This window comes from Labrus mixtus, chromosome 22 (genome assembly GCF_963584025.1).
Source record: "Labrus mixtus chromosome 22, fLabMix1.1, whole genome shotgun sequence".
Classification (NCBI taxonomy): Eukaryota; Metazoa; Chordata; class Actinopteri; order Labriformes; family Labridae; genus Labrus; species Labrus mixtus.
The window spans coordinates 14,921,904-14,946,047 of record NC_083633.1 but is presented as its reverse complement, the minus strand read 5'-3'; the positions used below and the strand labels follow the sequence as shown (position 1 = coordinate 14,946,047).

Genomic DNA, 24,144 nt, shown 5'->3' with positions numbered 1-24,144 from the left:
AGTTTGAAACAATGCCATATGGAAATCGTATTCAGATGAAATTGCCGTGTCCTTTTCTAAAAACAGCTACACCACTTGTCATTGTACTGGACTGTTCTTGGAAAGAGGATTGCAAGTATGAAGAGAAAGCTTTTTGGTTACTGCTCAACCTATATTTCAACCAACACCTATGGTCATGCAGTTTTGATGGTGACTTGAAAGTTTACTTTAAGAGTGTTGGCTCAACCCTCAGAATGAGTTTGTACATCTAAATGGTTTCGAACCGCTGTTCAAATCAGGGAGGCTTCTTTATGCCCCCCTTCCACCGGGAGGATACTCCATGATAGACCCACAACCTACTAGGAAAATGTATATCCAATGTGGTTAGAAAAATAGTTAATGGAAAGGAACTAGGACAAGGACTATGAAGAGAAGGGCTCATTGCCACTTTTTGTTGGCCCGATACAACCATAACTCAAACTCTGACAAGTGGCAGTGAATGGATGGGTGAATGTTCAAAATGCTTTTATTTGTAGAATTTAAAGCATCAGTGGATTAACTGCAGCTTGCTTGGCAGACCATGTTTTTACCTTTTGTCAGATAATCCTGAACATATTTGCTTGTTCCAGTGCTTTAAATCCATTCCCCTTCCATATGAACTTGATAAGTACCTCTTGGGGTAGACCCGTGTGATCCCTCCATCGGTGGCAACAAATCTGGCAAGGACACCATGCCTGACAAGCAGAGAAGATAAAGCTATAAAACATACAGTTACAAAAATCTGGAATGTGCTTTATGTCTGCAAGACATTTATTGGTGATGCTGAAATACCTGAACCATCTGTATTGAATTCTTCTGCATAGACATTCATTTCCAAATACCAAGTATAGAATAACTGATGCCACATTTCAGTTTGTTTGTTGTATCTCAAGAAAAAAAACCCCATGTGTTTAAGATGTAGGGTTCACTCACAGCCATTCATTATCTTTCCAATTCTTGACCAGTTCTGATGTGATGCCAGCATCCAGGAGCAATCTGTTCACCAGTTCCACATTACCTAAAGAGACAAAACATGAGACCCAACATGTTATCTTCAATACCATTTTGTGTGTATGTTGATTAACCAGACATTGCCAAGTATATGATTAACTATTCAGTCTTTGATCAGCTTTGAAGTTTTCATCTTTAAAAAATGGGGATACCCTATTTGTTGTTTCAGACTTGGCTTGGAAAGCCTGTGTAACAGGAATCAGCTGGAATATGTGGGATAAATTCCCGAGGAGCATCAATAGCCAAAACGGAATGCATAATATCGGGATGCATAATATCGGGAAAAGAGAGATGGAAGAAAAGGTAAGCAAATGACAACACATGTTCCACAGAGTGTTCATCGCATGGGGGCTTCCAAAATGAATTTTCAATTTGTTTGCAACATGTGAAGAAGCTTGAGTGGATATATAACTAAACTTAGCAGATAAAAGGTCTGATTGATGATTTCTAGACAAGAGGAAGGTCTTGTGGATATAAGACAAAACACACTGGTTTCATCTGATAATCGAACCAGCTGGCCAAATTGGTTGGTTAAGGTGTTACTTTCCCTTTTTTCCAAAACATCTGACAAAACCACCTGACGAATATAACTGGTGAAAAAAAAGCTGCTGGCCGAATCATTGGCAGTGCCCACCACTTTGAACTCTCCAACAACCTGCTTCACACCATTAACATCGAGACTCGTCGATACACCCCCACCACCTCTTCCCTACCTTTATGACACACCACACACATCAGAGAAAACAGCTGGTGCAACACTTTATCCCCCCCCCCCCCCCCCAACTCCACCTTCTCTCTTTGGGCAATGGTTTTCATTAAGGATACTTTATTGAAGGCAGCCCAGGAATTCCTAATGTACTTCAACTCTTGCGCCACTGCAGTGGCTTACCCTTGGAAAGCGTGTAACGATACTCAAGCCGCCAACAGTCCACATGGGTCTTACTTTCCTTCTCCCTCTAAACTCCCTGTGGACTACATTAAAGTAGCAGCTAATAATGGAGCTAGTAATAATTCAATTGAGTGAAAAGTTTTATTGGATTGATTTTGTTGAGATGTTTGAACTAAGTTCCCAAACTCAAATCGTTTAACTACACATAAAGGAGATTTTTTATAAACACCTGGGGAGCTCTTGTTTTACTCAGTGGGTATAAATGCATATCAATGAATGTCTGAACCAATGGCAGTGATGTTAATGCGTTGGTCAGATGTTTAGGAGAAGGTCCAGTGGCCCCTGATTTGTGTTTTATTGCTCCGCTCGTGCTCCTGGCTTGACGTGTCCTGCTCTTTCTCACAAACACACAGTAATTGGATGAGGTCGAGCGGGTATAGGTGGGGTGTGGAAGGCACATTATTGGTGAATACTGTGTGTGTGTGCGAGCGCGTGTGTCACATCTAAGCCGCCGTGCCTCACACATGTGCACCCAGGCGTGTGATGGTCAGACTTTTAGAGTTAGCATCACATGGGTAACACGAACACAGGGGTTCCACATCACAAAGCTTTGCCTGGTCATGCACACCGAAACCATCCAGCAAGACCTGCGTTTCACTGGAAAGAGAAACCTCTGGGAATTGGTTTCCATTGGCGCTTTTCCATTACATGTTCAATGCACACCTTAATGCCAAGCCAGATGGCTAAGATTCATTCACAAACACTGTGAAGCATTGCAGCTCTTTGAGATGTAAATAGGGTCAGTAAGGAGAACGACGCCCACGTGTGCTACAGACCGTACAGTAGGATCCAATAAAAAAAGCTTTGATTCTCAAGGAAAATATAATAGTTGATGGCACCAAGATAAGGAGAGGTATTTCTGAGAACATTTCTCCATGTTGTGATACTCACACATGGGGTTGTTTGGAGTCTTTATGTCGATATAATCGTTGAACTCCATGAGGAACTCTGTGTTGTTTGAGTTCTTATCAGGTGGTTTTAGATCCTTACAGTACACCCTGTGGGAAACAACAGAGGTTTAAAGAAAATAAATATTAGAGGATAAAAATTAATCCCAAGGTTGAAATTTACATCGCTGCCAATTTGCAGTCCAAATAAACTCTGTTTGGTCTTACCTTGGTGCAATATATGTATAGCCGTATTCATCGAATTTGTCCACCAGCAGGCTTTCAGAAACTGAAAGGTAAAAAAAAGTATTATTTGTTTTCCTCTTTTGCAGTTCAACTTAAACAGAAGTAATCATTGAACACAGATGAGTTGGTGCTTTAATGGGCACAATGTAACCCCTTTATAAATATTTAACAGTGCATTAATAAGATTGGTACCAAAAAAAACAACAATGAGAGTTCATCTCTTGACAGACTGAACATAAAAACACCTTCTGAAAAAAAACAAAAAAACAGTTAAATCCTTAGAAATAAAAAAAAAAATGGAAATACATTTAGGACAGTAGGAGTTGGTACTCACAATGAAAATTGGCACAATTTAACACACAACAAAAGTTGTGAACTTTACTCTGCACAAACAATGAAAAACTCCAAAGAATAAAATCTTCAACTAAACAGAGAAAATCAAATATTCACAGTAGAAGTATCACAATAGACTTTGCCAGACATGCCGGGCGAAGGATCGACAGGGTTCCAGAACAGGAGGAGAGAGATGAAAGGAAAAAAGGAAAAAAAATACTTGCCATTTTCCCCTGGAGTGGAAAAAAATCCCAGCAGAGAGAAAGTGAGCGAATGAGAGATTCGTCCCCCGGGGAGGAAAAAGACGAGAGGGAAAAGAAAGGGAAAAAAAGGACAGGGTAAAACCACAGGGGTCAAAGGTGACACAATATTTTATTCACAGAGCAAGCCCTGAATAGAAATATTGCATTCCCAACAAAAGGTTTAAGGCCTTTGGATGGAAATGGAGATGATGCTGATGGAGAACACAACCAGAGGCGTATAATGTGGTCAGAACTTTTGATGATGTGCTTTTAGCATTAGTATTAGCATTCTTCTGGTGATACAGTTAATCTGCACTTTATGGGCATATTTGCACTACAATACTGCACGTAAAACTGAAAATGAACCACAGCTTATAACCTTCACGTCCCTTTGACGTTCTCCAAAGCGGGTCGTGTCGACAGTAGATTATTCTATACTGCTAAATTTCTCATGACGACATGGGCTTCTCCTTGTCCTGTTTCGGTGGTTATGATTGGGAAATAATTGCACCCATGTGCTTTTTCTTTGATATTCGGTCAGCACTTACTAATCCAACAAAGTATCTCGTAATGATGGATAGCAGGGAGACTTGGGGAGTGACAACTGCTTATTTTTTATGCACTTTTGCATGCCTTTTCACACTCATGATGACATTTCTGCCGGTTTTGTGAATATTTTGTTCTAGAACTGAATAAATACGGTGTCTGAGGCATGTCTGTGTGGATTTCAACATGAATCAATATGACACATTCAAACATGTGAGACAAAAAGCAGCCTCGACTTAACAAATGCATGACAAAATAGATGTTGGAATTGGTTACATGGGATAAAAGAATTATAACACACACAAAGCAGGCTCCAGTTTCAGATAATCCAGAGCTTGAAGTGTTCTGTGTTGGTTTTTTGATGCAGTGACCTAAAACAACAAAACTGATGACAAAGCACACAGAAGGACGCACTGGAGGGACGCAGCCATGTGTGTCAAGAGCGGTCCTGCCTTTCATTAGAAGTTATTTAAACAAGGTTGTAAAAAGGCAAAGTGAGTCAAAGAGGAGTAAAGTGAAGAAAACAAAAAAAAAAGAAAAGCACCAAACAATGTTTTACTTTTGCTCAGACTCACAGCTTTCTCCTTTATGGGATCACCTTAAAGTAACACAAACATCCTGCTGTCTGTTCTTTGGACTACAGTGCCAAAACCACATCTGAGGGCTAGTGCAACAGGTGGGGGTCGAGTACATACGCGCGCGTGCAGACGCACACATACATGCCATGTGCGGCACACTGTGTGGGCACGCGTTGCATGCAAAGCGCTACTTGTGAGTGCAGACGCTGGCTTGATTCAGTGTTGCAGAATTGTCATTATTAATCACGAGCTATTAGGGGAAGAAAAAACAGATAATGAAAACAACATGCTCCTGTGTGTGTGTAAGAGTGCAGCAAAGTGTTAGGGGGTTATAAGGTGAAGCACGGGAGGAAATACTTGCTCTACTTCCTCCTAATACAAGCAAAAACTGTCTTATTAGAGTATTTGTTAAATGACCTGTTAAAGTCAATTAGTTACTTTGGTTAACAGCTGGGCTTCTGCATCTTATTTGCAGTGGCTAGAGTGAGAATAAAGCTCCAAAGACTAAATGCAAGTCAATGTAATGTGTATTCTGAAATGATAAAATGATTCTAAGTGTAGGCTCAGGTTTAACCAAACAAACACATTAAGATTTATGAGTGCACTGATGTAGTAACCATGTGTGCAGTCAGAAAAGCATTCATTACAAATGTAGACTTTTCTACTTTTACATATTCTTTTAATATAAGCATCCATTGATGTCAATCAGACTTTGGACTTGCTTGAACTATTTTGCTTCCTTCATTTTGTCATAAAGTCATTCTTTTCTTTTTGTTCACAGGTGAGATAAGATTTCAGCTGCAAAACAACAACTTCTAAAAGTAACAGATTGAATATTATCTTTTCATGTTTTTTAAATTTAGTGAACACAGATACACATAGACACGTACTGTGTAGACACACACACACACACACACACACACACACACACACACACATATAAACTATAAAACTGTCCTCTGAGGAATACTTTGGAATACTATGAGTCAATGTTTTACTAGTGGAAACAGACATTGCTCCAAAGAGATATGAGACGACAATGCTGCATGTGGAACCTCTGAGCCACCGACAAAAACACATAACCACACATTCATCCACTTAAAGACACACACATGCACATAAAATGATGTATTTAGTTGTAAATTAGTTCACGAGCACTCTAAGTGTGAAAGACGACACTGGAGCCACTCGTCCTGCTGTCTGGCAGCAAAATCTTTAAACATCACCACAAGCGAGTGTGTGCGTTGCCATGGCTATACAAGAAGCGAGGGCTTGCAGTTTGGGTGTGCTTGGGGCACTGTAAGTGATGGATAGGAACCATTACAGTAACTCAGGCTGTCTCTGCCTTAAATGGAGAAAAAATAATGTGACCAAAGAATGTTAGCCGACATATTTCAACATTTACCAAACGGTGTAAATAAAAGGTAAATTTGACCGAATGGAAAAAGTAAGAAGGGCACAAATGTCTGAGGTGATTTATTGGCACTTACATTTTGCCTGGGTGATTGTGTCGCTGATAGTGGTCCGGATGTAATTCATACTGTAGTCTGGAAGCACCAGGGCCAGGCTGAAGAGGATATGCACACAACATCTCATTGCAAAAAAGCAGCCTTTCACCTTTAGCCTTTCTATCACACTAAGCTTCTTTTTTTCAATTGTAATTGGAAAATTGTGCATTTTTTGAAACTCTTTAATAAATATATCCACTATGCTTTCCCACAATCTTCCTCAACAGACCCAATTCTCATGCGAAAACACATATTTTGAGAATTGAAGCGCCGTAGAAGATCTTTCAGTAACTCCTGCTAAGTGTTTTTTAGCAGCAGGCAGGCCCCTCCGTGCTCCACCTAGAACACTTTAAATCGTGCCTGGACTTCATCCTGAACTCAAGACCCCCGTCCAGCTCCAGTACAAATGAGAACAAAATACTTTTATGCAATTATGAGGAACATTTTGCAAACTGTGTCTGTGGAGAAACATCTGGATTACCTCTATTTCGGGACTGCGTATTCAATTATTCATGAGACGTCACTCGTATTTACCTGTAATCTGTCCCCTTCACCGGTGCAAAGCTGTACGTCCTCTGACCTAAATCAATGTAGCGCTTTGAAGGCAAAAGTTGGGTCGGAACATCAGTACATTTCACTGCAAAGTAAATGTGTTTATAATTGTCATGGACTTCCAACATCCCTGAATGAAATTACCTCGTCTTGTGATTTGACTAAAGTAGAAATGGTGTAATTCCCTGTCAGACCGTTGATCATTCTCCTTCGTATCTGTGGACCAAATAATCAAAAACAAATTAATCAGAAAATTAAAAAAGGAAACGATTAATCCCTTGTAGAACATTTAGAAACTACACAACACCATTGATTCTGACAAGAGTTCATGGAGCCATACAGGTGGAGCAATCTATTTTACAAACCTCCACTTTGATCTCGTTCTCCAGCTCTGCATCCAGGAAGTCCAGCGTTACAGGTTCATTAAACTTAGCAGTCTGCAGAGAAATGCGAGCAATCAGTCCGTCGTACATACTGTATTTATAACTCAGGGGCTTTGAGTACAATGCAGAAAACATAAAACATCAGTTGTTGATCTGGTGCTTCCAAAAGAGATCGCGATGCGTACATTTTTTTTTTTTTTTGCAGCGTCCAATAGGGAACATGTTATGGTCTAATTTGTCTGTCAACGCTGACGTTTGAGTGTTGTAATCATGCGTGCACGCATAATTTACAAGAAGAGCGCAATTCTCAAAGGCCAATGAAAAACATCTTGCCATGTTTCAACAAACAACACTCGGAACCATCGGAACATTTTACATAAAGAATTCAAAAGTCAGCCAAACGACACGAACAAAGTGAGAGCGGTAACTCAGACAAACATTGTAGCTGCTGCAGAGATACTGTTTAATGCTAGTTTAATGCTAACAGGACAACATATATACACGATCTTTCTACAATAGAGAAAACACTTTACATACTAAACGGCCCTGTTTTACACCTGGTATCAACATGCATCCTCAGTGGTCTGATCACAAGTGGACAGCTCTGAGTACAGGTGTAAACACACCTGAATCACTCTGACATTGAGTCACTCAGACCACATCGGGACTTGGTCTGGGCTGCATATGTCCACATTCTTCCAGGAGTGTGTATGCTAATATGTTCTTGGCCCCATTGAAGGGCTGTCTAGTATCTGTATTCAGGGCCAAGACCGTGCTGAGTGACAGAGCGCTTGCCTAATTTAATACTTTGAGTTTTAAGGTTTTTCATTTCATTCCAATTATTCAACCACATTGTGCATGCTTTTCAAACACGTTTCATCTTACATGCTTTTGTAACGGGGTTTAACTCTCAAAATGCTTTATACATAAAATGTATTATCATCATTATTTATTTTTAGCTCATACAAGTCACTGATAAACAGCACAACTGTAGAGTAACATCTGTCTTCTGGGAAAAAAAGTTTTTATATCACGTTAACACATCAGTCAATATTCACCAGCTTCCTCTGCCTCGCTCATCCACATGAGCTTTTCCTCTCTCTCACTCTCTCTCTCTCTGTCTCTCGCTCTCTCTCCCTGCTGGAAGTCTGCATCACAGTTGTAAAAATATATATAATTTAAAAGGTTGTCGTAATGAAATTCCAGGAAAGAGAGATCCGATCACACATGGGAATAGTGTCGTTTTTGAATGGCTGTACTTTGAGCTGTCCACTTGTGATGGGATCATCGAGTACACATGTAAATAACTACCGAGTGTAAACAGGCTCGGTGTCTCGAACACTTGTTATATTCCCAATCAGGAATGTTATGATTCTCTTGCCAGTTCGGCCATTGTTAATGACAAACTAATGGGCTTTGGCACAGTACCCATATCTTTAGAACAACACGTCAGGTGAAAATGATTAGTCCAGTGATTTCTCCTACCAGCGGCTGAAGATTAGGATGGAGCAGCACATATCCATTTGGATCAATGGCGAAGTAGTAGCCATTGGGTCCAAACTAGGAGAAGAATGAAATCAAGGTGAAGATATCTGTGTAAGAGAAGGCACTGGAACATGCTAAAAATGAGATACAGCTGAAAATAAGGCTGTTTAAAAAGAGATGCTTTCTTACAGTAAACCGAGGCGTCAGTCTCTTGATATCATCAAGGGAGACATCAATAGCCATAACACCCAAGATGAGCTGGTTTTGAGTTTTCTGAGAGAGAAAAACAAACCAGGGGAAAAAAAACAGAGTAAATTAGGGGTGAAAAGAGTCAGTGGGAGACACAAGTTTGATTCCTGTTGTGCTTCCTGGATGAGTCAAGTCCCTCTGCTCAGTCTGAAGGATATCAAGCAAATGGGGTGCAACAGAAATCTGGACAGTCTCATTCCCAACAGCTTTACATGCCGCCATGAGTCACTGACAAGGCATTTCCAGCCTTTAGTCTGTAGTCACAGAGGAGGTAACCTCGAGTCCTTCGAGGTAGACATGTAAACTCATCTTGAAGCACTTAGCTACCGGATCATTTGTCTCTCTGATCCACAGGTTTGATCTGCTTTTTGATATCTGCTCTATGACATCTTCCTGTGGAGGCATGTGGGAGAGCTTTAAGGGACCGGAACGTCAACAAAAGGACACAAGGGAGAGCCACAAGAAAGAGGAGCATAAAAGGAAAGAAGAAGAGGATCACTGAGAGTAATCATGTTGTATGTCTATTATTTTAGTCTGGTAAACATTAGGTTGTGTCACGTAACCGCAGACTTCAAATCCTCCATGGGGTCAAAGTGTCACACTTACCATAAATCTAGTCATTGTTAACCAAAGGATGCAAAGACGACAAAATGAGAAACCAAAGTGTTTTTTCTCCTACCTTTATCTTGGTCTTGTTAAACACAGGTAGGGTTCCAGTGATCACCAGGCCCAGCTCCTAAACATAAAACATGCCATATATTGTATTAAAACTTTGTATGTAGGCTAACATTGACTTTTTTTTTTTTTACAGAGGTGGGAATCTATGAGGCACATATACTTTGTATTCAAAGCTACTTCCGGGAGGTTTTCACTGTTAATGAAACAGACTGAAATGATTATTGATGCGTCTATATGACCTTCAAAAGCAAACAAGACAGTCAGTGAAAAGATTGATTATTTCAATGTCGTAATATTTAATGCTTGTAAACGCTGCTGTCAGACAAAGAGAGTCACAAGGCTGCCGCAGAAACAACCTTTTACACTTTATTTGTATTTAAGGAACATGTTTGACTGTTAGAGGACAGCTGGATGAGATTTTCAGAAAACTCTTATCAGCGTGATCTGCAAAAAAGATAAGATGTACTGACCAAAGGGGGGCGCCAAAATCAACACAAACAGACAGTTCCTCACAGGAGCTCTCTGGTATCTGTATCTAAGTGGAGGACTTGAGTACTGCTTCTGAAAACATTTCACTTTAACCTCCCAAAGTTAACACAAATAACAGATCGCTTAATGTTTTGAAAACAAGCTAGTAACTTTAGCTTCAAAACATCTGAAGAAATCATCGATTGATTTTGTTTGGCATCATTACGGCATTCCCATTCTGACTGATTTCAACCTAAATGAATTCAACAACACAAAGTCAGGGTAAATCAGGGACAACAGACATGATATGATACCCCTGATTACACTGCAAGTCCACAACAGCGCCTTAATGAAGGCCCAACGCCATAACTGTTAAATATCACTTCAAAGAGTTGTCCTGCACCAACACCAGACGTGCCCCTGGAAAACTGAAACCGAAATCTTCAAAAAAAATTAAAGAGTGTTTTCCTGTAACAAAAGGCAGAGACATTTCTGGTGATGACAGGGTCGACAAAAGTCCCAGAAGTTGACGGCTTGTTATCAGTGAACAGATGACAACATCCAAAACCATTTGGCGGAGTTTACCAGACTGCTCTCTTATCTACGCTGTCGCCTAAAACAGAAGCTTAAACGCCACAAATAAGTGATAAAAAGTAGCATTTTTCTCATCAAAATGTATCTGTCTTTACACAAACACGACTGGAGCAGGGGTTGAGGTTGAGTTTACCAAGACCACAAACGGCAAATGTTTAGCATCATTTTTAGAAGACTTATCTGAAATTCTTTATCTGACAGAAAACAGATTTGGTCTCATTCTCACAGAGCTCTACAAAAGCGGCGGTCACAACTTTGTTTTCCCACACATCTTAAAGTATCCCCTCTTCCTGCATTCATTTGTCAATGCGATCATGCACTGTGCGTTTGTTGTATCGTACAACCTACCAGCGCGTCCAGGTACACGTTGGTCCACTGAACCTGTTTGGCCTTCTTGTCAGCCTTCACCATGGGTCTGCCCAAAACATCCAGGTACTCCTGCAAAGAGGGGAGAGGAAGTGGACGCTTGGATTTGCAACATGAACATCCAACATTTGACCACAAGAGGGCGCCACTCACAAAGAAGTAAGAGAAGTGAACTGAGGCATTTACCTGAGTGTTGATCCTGATGGCTCCTTTGGATGGGATCTCGTAATAGTAGCCTGAGACAAATATAAGATTTTATTCTACATCCATAGAAAAACAAACATAATTTAACTTTTTTTTAATTTTACAGCTTCAATTTTAGATTTCACACTGAGTCATAAATAAAATATAGTTTCAATATCGGGATATGTGGAGGGCATATTGTTTCTTTTGCTAATTTCCACACCAATCTTAAAGTCTTTTGATATTTTCAAGCTGAAAAAAAAAATACTATTTTAAGATCTATAACCTATAAAACCAAAAGCAGAGTTCAATTAAAAATCATCCATTTATCACTTCAGGTTGACTACAACAAATTTTAAAAATGTCTTTTAAGGGCCAAACTGTGGAAACATTTGCTCACAAATATTGTCAAAATGTAGAAAAGGGACTTTTTTCAGCATTCATGCAATTTAAATATATTATTAAATATTATTTCAACCAAATGAGGGATCTTTAAGGTACTTTCGTCATTGTATTTTTGTGACCTCATACCTTTATTCTTACAGGCCATCCACTGGATTGGTCCTTTGTCGTAGTTGTGTTGACCCACTGAAAATGTGAAGATGCGCACCTGTGAGGACGGAAAGTAAAGAAAGTGAACATGGTGGATAAAAAAAAAAATGCCTTCTGTGTTCTACTGCTATCTGAACATTTAGAGTTTGAAGTCCTACCGCTTGTGTGGGGTTGTATTTTTCAAAGATCTCCTCTGCCCTCTCCTCTCCTCCGTCAGTGAAGAGCATGATGATCTTGTTACAGTTTGCTCTGGACACATTCATCTGTCAGGTACAAAGGTCATTCAACCACTACCTTATCAAAACAATTATTTACATCACATTTGTATTGTTACAGGAGGTGAATTAAGATCTAACACCTCTTTGTCCATCTGAAGGGAGCACTTATAACAAGCTGTAATGTATGAATCCACCAGAAGAGGGCGACACATACTCACTCTTCAGTCTAACACCACTGACAGGGAGTTGGCAGTTTGTCTTTCAGTAGGTTTAATCGTTTTTTTTTTACATTTGAATTAAAATGTGAAATTGAATAAATTGTATTAGATTGATTAGAACACTTCATCGAGCCTCTGTGATCGTCTGCATATCTCAAGGAACATTGTCGATATAATAACTATGGAACACATAAATCATATTCTGTTACACTTACAGGACAGAGAGCACACTAAAATGTCCCCACAGACAGATCACCTGTGCGAGCTGCTCGAAGGCCAGCTCGAAGCCGCCTCTGTAGTTGGTGGTGCCCTTGGCGGCGATGGTCTGCACGGCGTCTTGGAGCTTCCTCTTGTTCCGCGTGTTGGCCTGTACCAGGTTCTCGAAGCAAGACGCGTACATGGCCTTGTCATTGAACTGGAGGGGGGAGAGGGAAGGAGGGATGACGGGAAGTGGAGGGAAGGCACTTGCACATATTTTCTGTTAAATATGTGGTTTTCCCATTTGATACGGAGGCATGCGGTGTCCCTAAACATTCAGGTTTGGACTTCAAACATTACAAAAGAGATCACGTGTAAAAAAAAACACTTCTTCAATTATCCTTAAATTTGTTCAAATAGAAATCAGGCTTTATCAAATCTGCACAGACCGAAGGGAGCTAAAAGGAGCAGAAGGAAAGGATTGAGCAGGAGAGCAGGAAGGGATGCGAAAACAGTGGCATAAGGAGGTAAACAAAAACAAACAAAAACAAAGAGCTTGATTATGGAATGGTCATGCTGTAGAGAAAAAAACACTACAGTAACAAGTTAAATCACATTTACACAGCCCTGCATGTAAAGACAAATTAGATTAGTATTGGTGAATAGTTAATGTGGAGGAACAGATGGATGTCTTTCAATTCATGCAAACACACACACACACACACACACACACACACACACACACAGACAGACAGACACACACACAGACACACACACACACACACACACACAGACAGACACACACACACACTCACACAAACACACAAATATTAGGCTTTACCAACACACACAGCATCCATGGAGGGCTGAGACATGGCTCATTAATACCCAACATCTGTTCTGGCTTTGACTGCAAACATGGTCAAAACACACACACACACACACACACACACACACACACACACACACACACACCTTTCTACATATGCATTATCAAACATGTGCACACACGCACATCACGTGCACAAATATTGGTTTTGTGCTCGATTACAAATCTCTGCAGCTACGCAACCGAACAACGATCAACATGACGTGTCTGTCATGGCGGCTGCCACCAAAGACACGGTGCGTTAAAACTATAAAATTAAGGATTTCTCTGGCTTTGATAACTGTTGGAAATATTTGAGGTAACATAAGTACTCAACAAAAAAATAACTAAAACATAGGTTTAGTCATTTTTTTATTCATTAAGATATTTGAGTGTAAAATTCGACATACACCTTTAAGTGACTTCTACATCCTACAATGACGAACATCAAAACTATTCACTTGAGTAATAAAGGAAGTAAAGATATCAGAGCAGTTAATCTCCACTGTTAAATAATGACATCATGAGTGCCGCCAGAGTACACACAGTAAGTGTAAGCTGTGTACTCTATCACATGGATTGATGCTTTTCAACGCAGGAGGATGCTGTGGCTCCTGGTTTCCAAAAGTTCAACATGCTGTTGGAAGTTTCAGGGTAAATACTGCCAAGACATTCGTCCTCTAAACAGATGCACGCCTACACACACAAACACATGCACACACGCGCACAGAGAAACAAAGTTAAGTATACAAGAACATCTTTCTTGTAACAAACATCTTTCTGTATAACACACAGCTTTCTGTTTGTAGGCATCTTCTTCATACATGGTTCAAGTTGATGTTTTCAAAAAGTACATCAGTCACTTCTGAGGTCCTATCCTGTTAGCGCTAGCCTTTTAGCATACACACACAAACATATTCAGACTCAAAGATTGTAGAGACATAGTTTGAATAATTCTCTGACATTATCTTAAAGAAATCATATGTGTTAAAAAGATAAAAAAAAAGATTTCCAAAAGGAAACTGTGACGAGAAAACCCTGGTGATGCTCGGAAGCACAAAAGATCCTTTATATAAACATATATGTGTGTACTAAAAACACACAAACACACACACATGGACAGGGTTAAAAGACGACCTTGTCGCTTTTGACACACTGTTTGAATTTGAAAGGTTGTACTAGATCATTCCTTCAAAGGGCTTTAAAATTTATTTTCAAACGTCTACAAGCGGAGTGGGACGCCATCAATATTCCTATTACGCTGCCGCCTGATTTGATTAACTTCAAAAGGCCGTTCACTTTGCTGATTTGAAAGCGCCAAACAAAAACATAAACCACTGCTCTATTAAGGGAATTGAAAGAAAATGTTATTAATGGTTCATTTGGAAAACGGAATTGAAAAAAAGCAATTCATGTCCCCGACCATCAAGAAGAAGCAGAAAGAGGAGACAAATAAGCATTAGAGGGAAATTCAAATAAAGCGTCTGCAAAATCTGAGTGAATAATAGATTCTGTGCGAAAGATGGAAGTCACTGGAGCGAAAGATTCAAGGAAAATTAAGCTCTTGCATAAGTTCAGTCAGGAAGACTTTATTCTGTGTGCTGGTTCAGTAGTTTATTCTCTCACTACGCATGCTCACTCATATTCTCACATACTCATCAGCTGTTTGCATGACCTGGTCACGTCCATCCAATAGCACTGCCCCTCTCCCTCACTGTTAGCCTGTCATGTTGCTGCTGTCGTTTTAAATATGGCTTTCTCCTCCTTCAGTTTGTTCATGTCATCGTTCGTGCAACCCTCCACCACCACCCCATCAACACTCCGGTCATCCCAGTTTCATCATCATCATCATCATCATCTCCTCCGCCTCAAATGACATCATCAGCCACAACCTCCACCACCACCAGCGTCCGGACTCCACAGGGTGGATCGATGATGTTGCTGCTGCTCAGGGCAGACATCCTTCGATCACACTCTCTCCCTGTAGAGTTCAAGCCCCAAAGACTTTCTGACCATTATTCATTATGACAACATCTCTGTAAAATAAATATTTACCATTCAGGAACTGCCAACTGGTTTCCTTATCAGCTAATAAACTTTTTTTTATTAGGTGCAATAATCAGCTAATAAACTTTTTTTTATTTTTTTTATATTAGGTGCAATAATCAGCTAATAAACTTAATGTAACATTTTCTGGTAACAGCTCCTTAACTGTAAGATTTTCCTTATGTCGCTTTATTTCTATCAAAAGTAAACAGTGCAGGGGCGCTGGTGGGGCAGTGGTTAGTGCGCACGCCCCATGTATGGAGGCTATGGTTCGAATCCCACCAGTGGCTCCTTTTCCGCATGTCATTTCCTACTCTCTCTCTCCCTGATTTCCATATCTATCCACTGTCATATCTCTCCCTTAAAGGCACAAAAAGCCCAAAAATAAATCTGAAAAAAGCAAAAAAAAAGCAAACTATCATCGCTAGCACACAGACACTTATATTAACTACAAATTGCAGAGTATAAGTTGTCGAGGGCACAGTAACCCAACCGAGAGGTTTTTCAGGCAACTGGGAGTGCACAAAAAGGTCTTGAAGTTACTTTTTTTTTAGTTCCTTATTTTAACTCGAGACATTCAAAATGACACACTTGGCAGTGACAGCAGCAGTTTGTTGGTTGTGGATCAACAGTATAAAGAGGTTGATTAAAGCAGTGCGTCTAAAGGCTCAAAATAAAGTCAGGATGGTACTTTTTGAATTTCAGTCCTGCCAATCATGTCATATGGGATTTTCTCAACTCGGGTTTATCCCTACTCAATATTCCCACCAAGAGCAGGAAGAAGGACCCTGAAATGAAATTATATCTTTATATCAAAGCATATGTTGCCATCGTTCTTACATTTGCCTTAAATGAAGAAGACCACTTATTCTTAATGATGGATGAATATTCTGCAATCTCCAGAATGCTTGATGCTTGAGATTCCTGAAGAATTTCAATTAAGCTTCATTTCTAAGAACCTCATAAAAAGGCTCATAAATACAGAAAAACATCCTTTGTCTAACTGATCTTGTCACATCCCCAAGGTTTGCTCGAGCTGTGACATTTGTTCGCTGTATAGAAAGGCACAAATTCTTGGATTTAGCTCTGATGCTCTTCAGACATTTCTCTTATACACAGCCTTACATCAACACACATGCACACTCAAACATATATACTGTATAAGGGATAAGTGAAAAGAATGAGCACATGAGCATGCATGCATCCATGCACGTATGAAGCCACAGTAACGATCCATCCATGTGCGGTACATTAAGTCACTGAAAAAGGTCACTGCCATGTTTCAACCAATGACTCAAACAGGACAGAGTAAAGCTACTCAAACAGCCACGCCACAAACACATCCACATTAACATTCAGCAAAATGTGCATCTGAAACGTATAACATAATATATAACAAATTCTGAATGAAAAACCAACTTTCAGAGCAGAGTTTTATAAAAACTTTATGTAACATAAAGTGACAGAGAGTCTGTTTAAGTTTACATTGTATTTATTTCTACTGGTATTACAATTCAAGTATTTGCTGTGTTTTAATACTCACATAAACCACGTTCACATAGTCGTCGTCAGAGAGGGTCTCCAGCATCTTTCTGACCGACGTTCGTATGAGATTGAGGGTAAAACCGGAAACGCTGCCACTCCTGCAGGATGGGAGGAAGAATTGGTTCAATATTTCTACAACTACACTTATTACATAGCAGAAAAAAAGGAGGAGGAGGAGGAGGAGGACTGACTTTAAATAAATGACGGTGAATTATATAGATAATCAGGCTTTAGATACACAAGCATCATTTAGAATCACATGCAAAGAAAGACAAGGAATCAGGGAGTGAGGGAGAGAGGAACGACACTCGGGACAGGAGCCACAAGCCGGACTCCTGAACTTATGACATCCGCTCCAGAGGACCCAAGCCTTTGCACATAGGGTGTGTGCAACAACCACTAGGCCACCCTGAATATTTAATTTTCTTGTAAATGAGCAGAAGTTATGGAATCTGATTAAAGACTCATGCTGTCACGACAGATACAACTCCATAAAAGTCCTCCCTCTCAGAACATATTTTAAACCACAACTTTAAGGGCACAAGAAACTGGAATAAACAACTGGACTGTAAATGAGAAAGTCGTCCGATACTCCGACTGCCTCCTCTTTTTTTTTGTTTACCAGTGTCACACTAGCGCTGAGGCAGCTGTGAGCACAGCGCGGTCACTCCCAGCGGGGGTGAAGCTAGTCAGAGAGTTAGCATCACAGCCTTCAGGCGCGCAAAAAGAAAAGAAAATCCGACTGTAGGCTAATGGATGAATCATAAGGTCATCACTCACGCATCCACCAGGATCAGCATGTCCTTGGGTGACGCCGCCCCCTGAATGTACCTGGTGAGTAATAACAACGCACGCACACACACACACACACACACACACACACACACACACACACACACACACACACACACACACACACACACACACACACACACACACACACACACACACACACACACACACACACACACACACACACACACACACACACACACACACACACACACACACACACACACACACACACACACACACACACACACACACACACACACACACACACACACACACACACACACACACACACACACACACACACACACACACACACACACACACACACACACACACACACACACACACAAAAAAACATTGTGGTTATTGAGCATTAAACAGAAGTATATGTGCACAGAACTGAAAAAACACAAACACAAAAAGGCAACTATCCTGTAGGAAAGCATTTCATGAAACCAATTTCTAAAGAACATCTAAAACCCTTACAATAGTGAGACTGTATATTTTGTGGATTCATGTTTTTTCTTTTTTTTTTTTAATTACCATCTTAAGTTAACTAAACCTTAACTTCTCATCAACTCTCTTCTCTCATTTTTAGCCAAAACAGTCGAGTGTCTTCATACAGAGTTTGGGGCATTCAACAGTAACTGGGACATTGTGGATAATGAAATGTCATAATGTGGTTTAAAAGGTTGTCATGGTGACAAAGCAGATTTCAATCAGGTTTAGGAGAGTGATAAAGCTTTTGTATTGGTAGCCTTTGATATGCAGGAGCTTGATGCTCTGATGTATTTGTTTGAGTGGGTTTGGCTTTGATCATACACTCTGATTGGATTGTTTTAAACTTTGTGTATGTGTGTGTGTGTGTGTGTGTGTGTGTGTGTGTGTGTGGATAGATTTTCTTATGAGTAATCACTCGGTGTATGCAATATGCAAATTTAGTATTTTTAACAAGTTATTTATTCGTAATGAATAAAAGTAGGCTAAAAGAGCCATGAGACTTGATAGACTGTGAACTGAAAACAGGACAAATTCAAACTCACCATGGTCTCCTGCGCACATCGTAGAGATCGATTTTATCGTCTGAACTGTTTGCATTGACCCAAGGAGATGCTGGGATTCAAAAGAAGCAGAAAAACTGGGTAAGGAAAGTTGTTTTTATATCACAGAAAGCTTTGGTTTATAACACTCAAACATGTACGTCAAGGCCAAATGATTTTACTGTCTGTATGTGCAGTTCATTTTTATGACTGTATATGCAGTATACCCTATACTATACCTCAAAAAGGTGTACCATTTTCTTCCTGTCTAAAAATGTTTGTATTTGGTCTACATTTCCAACTGATAAATTTAGCCTAGCCTAGCATAAAGACTAAAAGCAGTAGGAGACCGCTAGCCTGCTGCAAAAATACAAAAATTAAAATGCATCTCTTCCAAACTTTTTTACAATAGTAATACTGGGAACTCAAGATGTTAAGCCGGTGAGATTTTTACTTTAGCCATAGTCTTTCTACAAAGCTAAGTCATTAGCTCGTTGTGCTAACATGGAACACTAAACCGTAAGAGCGTTATCTATCTTTTATTTTATTTTAGTCTAGAAAGCTATTGAGCCAAAATGTTGAACTACACTATATGATTTAAAAAAGAAAGGTATAATTGTGTTAGCATGCATCTACTTGCAAGAACATGAATTGCCCCTATGGTGGTCATTTCTATCCTAACCACAGTAACCTCATCGGCTGCTGGACTGCTCACCTGGGAAGTATCGAGCCAATCCAGTCGCAGAGCCGAACACCTGCCAGAGAAGCGACGGATCTTCCTCTTTGTTTTTCCGGAAAACGTCCTCCAAGGCCTCTGTCCAATTTAGCTCATTCAAAATAATATTAGCTGGAACACACAGACAGAAAAAAATGGAATGAGTCATTTTTTTTTTGCACAAGTACAAAATCATAAAAAGCACACAAGCACAAAATGACAAAATGTCAAGGCTTTCAGAGGAAGGATAGGCAGGAGAGACTACACTTGAAAGTCTTACAAAACACACAAACAGGCAACCACACACATTTGCTTGTATTAGACCCCTGACATTGATGGCTGAGGAGAAGCCTCCTCACAGATATTGAATCTGACGTCAATCTGCTATCATGCGATATTTCCATTTTTTTCCCTACTTTTTTGCTCTCAAAACACACACTGAAATCTGCAGCAGTAGCAAGTGAGCAAAAGAGGGGAGATGGGGATGAGAGCGGGAGGCAAAAACAAAATGATTCAATTTGATATTTCGGGATCAAGACAAAATCCTCTTCCTGGTACTCGGGTGGGGGAGGGGGGGGGGGACACAGACATACAGTAAACGTTTTGTTTACCTGTTTGTCTGCAGGAGCTCTTACTGGCTTAATGCTCCAACAATCTAGTTTGACCGGGGAAAAAAAGCAAAGCTCTGCTGGGGAAAGTGGGCAGCATGTCAAAGTGATGCTGTGCATGACTCATACTTGCATGTGTGTGTGTGGGTCTTTTGTTAGCGCAAATAGATAAAGGAAACCACAAAAGAACAGGAACAAATAAATACATTTAAGGGTGATTTAAGGATAAGACTGGGGACTTGACAGACAACTAGAAGCTGGGTGTCAAAACAGAATTAGGACCAGTTAGTATATGAAGCATCTGTACTCTTAACTCGGTTAGAGGATTATAGCAGGAAAAGATGGAAGAAAGAAGAGTATGGCAAAGTGAGAGGAGAGAAATTAAATTCAACCCAACTTCATTGTTCTGTAGGCAGGCACTGGCTACTGCTAGAGTCAGCGCAACTCAGATCTCGACTCATGATCCATAAGTATGATCCATACATCCAGCTAACATTCATCGGTGCAGATGTTCTAGTTTGTAGAATGCAATAAGAAACAAAGGCTGCAGCCCCGTTGTGCTAATCTACAGCAGAGACTTGGAGCAGGTGCTTTTGTTAGCATGCTTAAAAGACAACATGCTTATTTGTTAAGCAAGTATAATGTTCAGGAAAAAAAGGACTCAACAAGGATGTATTTATCTTACAGCTATATAAGGTTGAAGCTAGGTTTATTTTAAATGAGAGCTAAATTTACATTTATATATAATAGGAAAAAAAAAAAAAGTTTTATGTTATGAAAGCATTTGAAGGAGAACATAGGTGCCTAATTATCAAATATATAAGAACAAACAAAATAGTAGAGTTAGAAAACAGCCCATAAATCTTTTTTCATTTCTTGAATGCCTTGAAAGAGGCCAGGAATTTATTGTGTTTTTACCCCTCTACCTCCCACTTCTTCCTCAGTTTTTCTGCACTCACTGTCTTGTGGCCTTCACATTTCCCCTCCACCTTCTTTGTTAAGGCTCTGTTTCCATGCATTGTTGGATAAAAAGAGAGTTTAGGCCAGCTCTCAAATGTCTCCCTCTGGTATTGGAGACGAAAGCGTGTCCCAATGATAAGTGGTGACAATTTGTTCAGGCCTGATCTCTCTTCTCCCCGAGGATGGCCCTTAATGGATTTGTCCTGCTGGTTTCCTTGACATCAGTAACAAGAAGTCTCAGGGTAACAAGCCGTCAAACAGGAAGCATTGGTATCCATTTTTCCTTCCAACCCCGTGTTGCTATAACTGCACTGTAAACTAACAAGAAAGGCCATTTATTATGTCTTCTGCCCACCAGCTGCCACAACAGGAAGTCAATGTTTGGGTGATTTGTGGGTTTGAAACATGATGAGGAGGGAGGACAAAATAATGACTTAGATGGAAAGATGTGTGTCCTTCTTCCTTGTGCTTGTGTTTGTGTTTCCATTGAAATTTAATAAAGCCATTACAGTCTCCCACATGAATTTTGGACGTAAACATACATCAAACACCCCCAGATGGGCAGTTCAGGCACCACTGATGAGCCCTTAACAACTAAATCCAATGCAGTGTCCTCTAATCTCCACCAAATACTGGAACAAATGGCAGCTTCAGAGTAAACAGATCCATCTCTGGGTCTGTAACTTGCTCGAGGTCACAATGATGAGAGAAATAAATGAGAGGTATTAGCGGAGCAACACAAGATCTGGTCAGCTCCTGTCAGCGTTTTGGCCTGGGGGGGATTTTGGAGTGCAGGATGCAGGTTTTCAGTATGGCTGTATACCTACAAATTGTTGATTATTACCAGAGCTTAAATTAAAATCTGCATTTCCATGGAAGGTCTTTCTTCAGCAGTTGAACAAAAAAAAGTAATATTAAATTAAAAAGCAACGTCCCTGAAATTCCTGAAGAGAAATTTGGTTTTCATGTTAATGAGTAAACAGAAAAAAGGAAGGGGTTGAAAAGAGTGGAGCAAAGGAAGCTACTGCCAGCACTTCTCTTTGACAGGTAGAATAAAAATCATGTTATTAATTTTGTTGAGATTGGAAAAATGTAATTAACTGCCATGAATTAAATTTTGAAGGAGAGCTATAAAGCCCAACAAGTAAAATTGTTTTTTCTATGATCATGTCTTAATAAAAGGGTACTAAGTGCAAGGCTTGTGAGGGGAAATGTGTAACTTTAAAGCTAGCCGCAAAAAGCTAGCATTTCTGGAATATGCTAATGGGATAAATCACTGTACTATGATGTTTACTCTCTCGTGACATCCTGTTTTCAGGATTGTAAATAGTTTAATTCTCTATTATCTACTTACTTGTTACACAAAATGGTAAACTCTTACATTTTTAAAGTCTAACAGAATTTCAAGGAATAACTCTCTACATTAACAAACTTGCTAATGTCAGTTTAGCTAGCAAAGTTGTAAGCTAGCAGGACCATAAGATACAAAGGAGCATCGTGTAGGGTTATCTGTTGAACACTGTTGTTGTCAAGCACATGTTAGCAAGGTGCGAACAAGCTAGCTCAGCGAATCAATGTACATTGCTGTTACTCCACCTCTTAACCCTCCCTCATCTCTTTTTTTTACGCTTTTTTTTTACGCTTTTAAGCTTGACAGTAAATGAGACAAAAAGTAAACCCTCAAAGATCAAAGTCCGTCCCTAAATCAAGACACTGTTCAGCTTATCCCATTGATATTGGTGTAAAAACGGATGGTCACCATTTAGAATAACTCAGAATGAGGACTGAAATATAAGAGTTTCAGTTGATTATAAATCAGGAGAGATGCCCAGCCGTGCCAGCCTCATAAATCACACTTTCCAAATATCACATGGTTAACAAGTGTAGACATGTGAGATAAGAAACAAAAATGAATGATTCATGTGGCGAGAAAGCATGGGAACTGAATATGTAAAAGAAGACAGCCTACTAAATATTCCCTGTGAGGCATGTAGATGCTTTCAAAAACAAATCAAACTGGGTTTTGGCAGTGACTGATGAGGATGATGGCGGTGGGAGGAAGCGAGGGAGAGGAGGAGGGGGGGGATGCTGCACGGTGCCATGCCGAGTGATGCCCTGTGGTGTTCCCTGTCAACAGCTAGCTGGTGGCTGAAATGAACTTGTGCATTGGAAAGTAATTACATGGGGGAAGCTTGAGTGGTGAGAACCTGCAATCATGGTATCAGACGGAGCCCTCTACTCGATGACGCTTTACCTCTTACTACTGATTGTGACGTGAGCATTCACACAGCAGCACGACATTAGTTTTTAGCACAGCTTTAGATTCCAAATCCTGCAGAAACTACACAACATTGACAGTCAGAGAGGAGCACATTTAACCTTATGTCATTCACACTTAGGATTCACGCAAGCAAGCAACCTGTGTCTGATTACTTTATCTACAACTCCTCCAGCTGGCACTGGCATACTGACATACTTTATAGTTGCATTGCTAGGCAGCTTTCAATCCTCCTAACAATCCAAATTCTTCTCATTTGTAAACAGCTACATTTGCCATGCTAAATAATGCTGAAAAAAACTAAAAGGAAAACCCCACATTGTACACAACTAACCTACTTACATCATGTGACTAGTATTTGTTGCAGAACTTAAATTCAACCGATTGAAATAAGTAAATGTTGACTTTTTTTTTAGAAATTCAAGCTGCATTTTCTCTTCCAGTTGTTGTGTCCCCGAGCTGTGGGTGGTGACTTAATAAGCGTTAGGGTTAATAAGTGTAGTTAAAACGTTAAAAAGTGTGAAATCTACCGATGGCTAAATGAAGATGTGAGGACACAAAACACACTCATAGTAGCTCTTACCACGGGGACGCAATAAAGAGACATGGACACCAGCTTACACACATACAGTACATGACAACCGTATGTCTGCCGCATGAGTAAGGTGTCGAGGTCAAGAAGGTGAGAAAAGCCCTGAAGGTAATACTGCATGCCTCAAGATCAAGAACAGTTACTCACAACATCAAAGATGACTGTCCTCTTTAAAGGACTGCTGGGTCTTTTTTGCGCCTTACTTGAGATAAAGATATCATAACATTGAATTAAT

At 40.0% G+C, this 24,144-nt stretch overlaps 1 protein-coding gene across 1 annotated transcript in view; it reads right to left on the bottom strand.

Annotated features, from left to right (window-relative positions):
- cacna2d1a (calcium channel, voltage-dependent, alpha 2/delta subunit 1a) overlaps positions 1-24,144 on the bottom strand; it is an 83,960-nt gene that overhangs the window by 17,054 nt on the left and 42,762 nt on the right. The window contains exons 7-26 of the mRNA XM_061029269.1: positions 19,472-19,603; positions 18,760-18,829; positions 17,702-17,752; positions 16,920-17,019; positions 12,521-12,679; positions 11,987-12,091; positions 11,808-11,886; positions 11,280-11,329; positions 11,076-11,165; positions 9,667-9,723; positions 8,928-9,011; positions 8,739-8,813; positions 7,236-7,307; positions 7,015-7,086; positions 6,853-6,914; positions 6,301-6,377; positions 3,094-3,154; positions 2,870-2,976; positions 952-1,036; positions 651-713 (exon numbers count right to left, since the gene is read on the bottom strand). Coding sequence (XP_060885252.1) covers positions 651-713; positions 952-1,036; positions 2,870-2,976; positions 3,094-3,154; positions 6,301-6,377; positions 6,853-6,914; positions 7,015-7,086; positions 7,236-7,307; positions 8,739-8,813; positions 8,928-9,011; positions 9,667-9,723; positions 11,076-11,165; positions 11,280-11,329; positions 11,808-11,886; positions 11,987-12,091; positions 12,521-12,679; positions 16,920-17,019; positions 17,702-17,752; positions 18,760-18,829; positions 19,472-19,603 — 1,651 coding nt within the window. The remainder of the gene's footprint in view (positions 1-650; positions 714-951; positions 1,037-2,869; positions 2,977-3,093; positions 3,155-6,300; positions 6,378-6,852; positions 6,915-7,014; positions 7,087-7,235; positions 7,308-8,738; positions 8,814-8,927; positions 9,012-9,666; positions 9,724-11,075; positions 11,166-11,279; positions 11,330-11,807; positions 11,887-11,986; positions 12,092-12,520; positions 12,680-16,919; positions 17,020-17,701; positions 17,753-18,759; positions 18,830-19,471; positions 19,604-24,144) is intronic.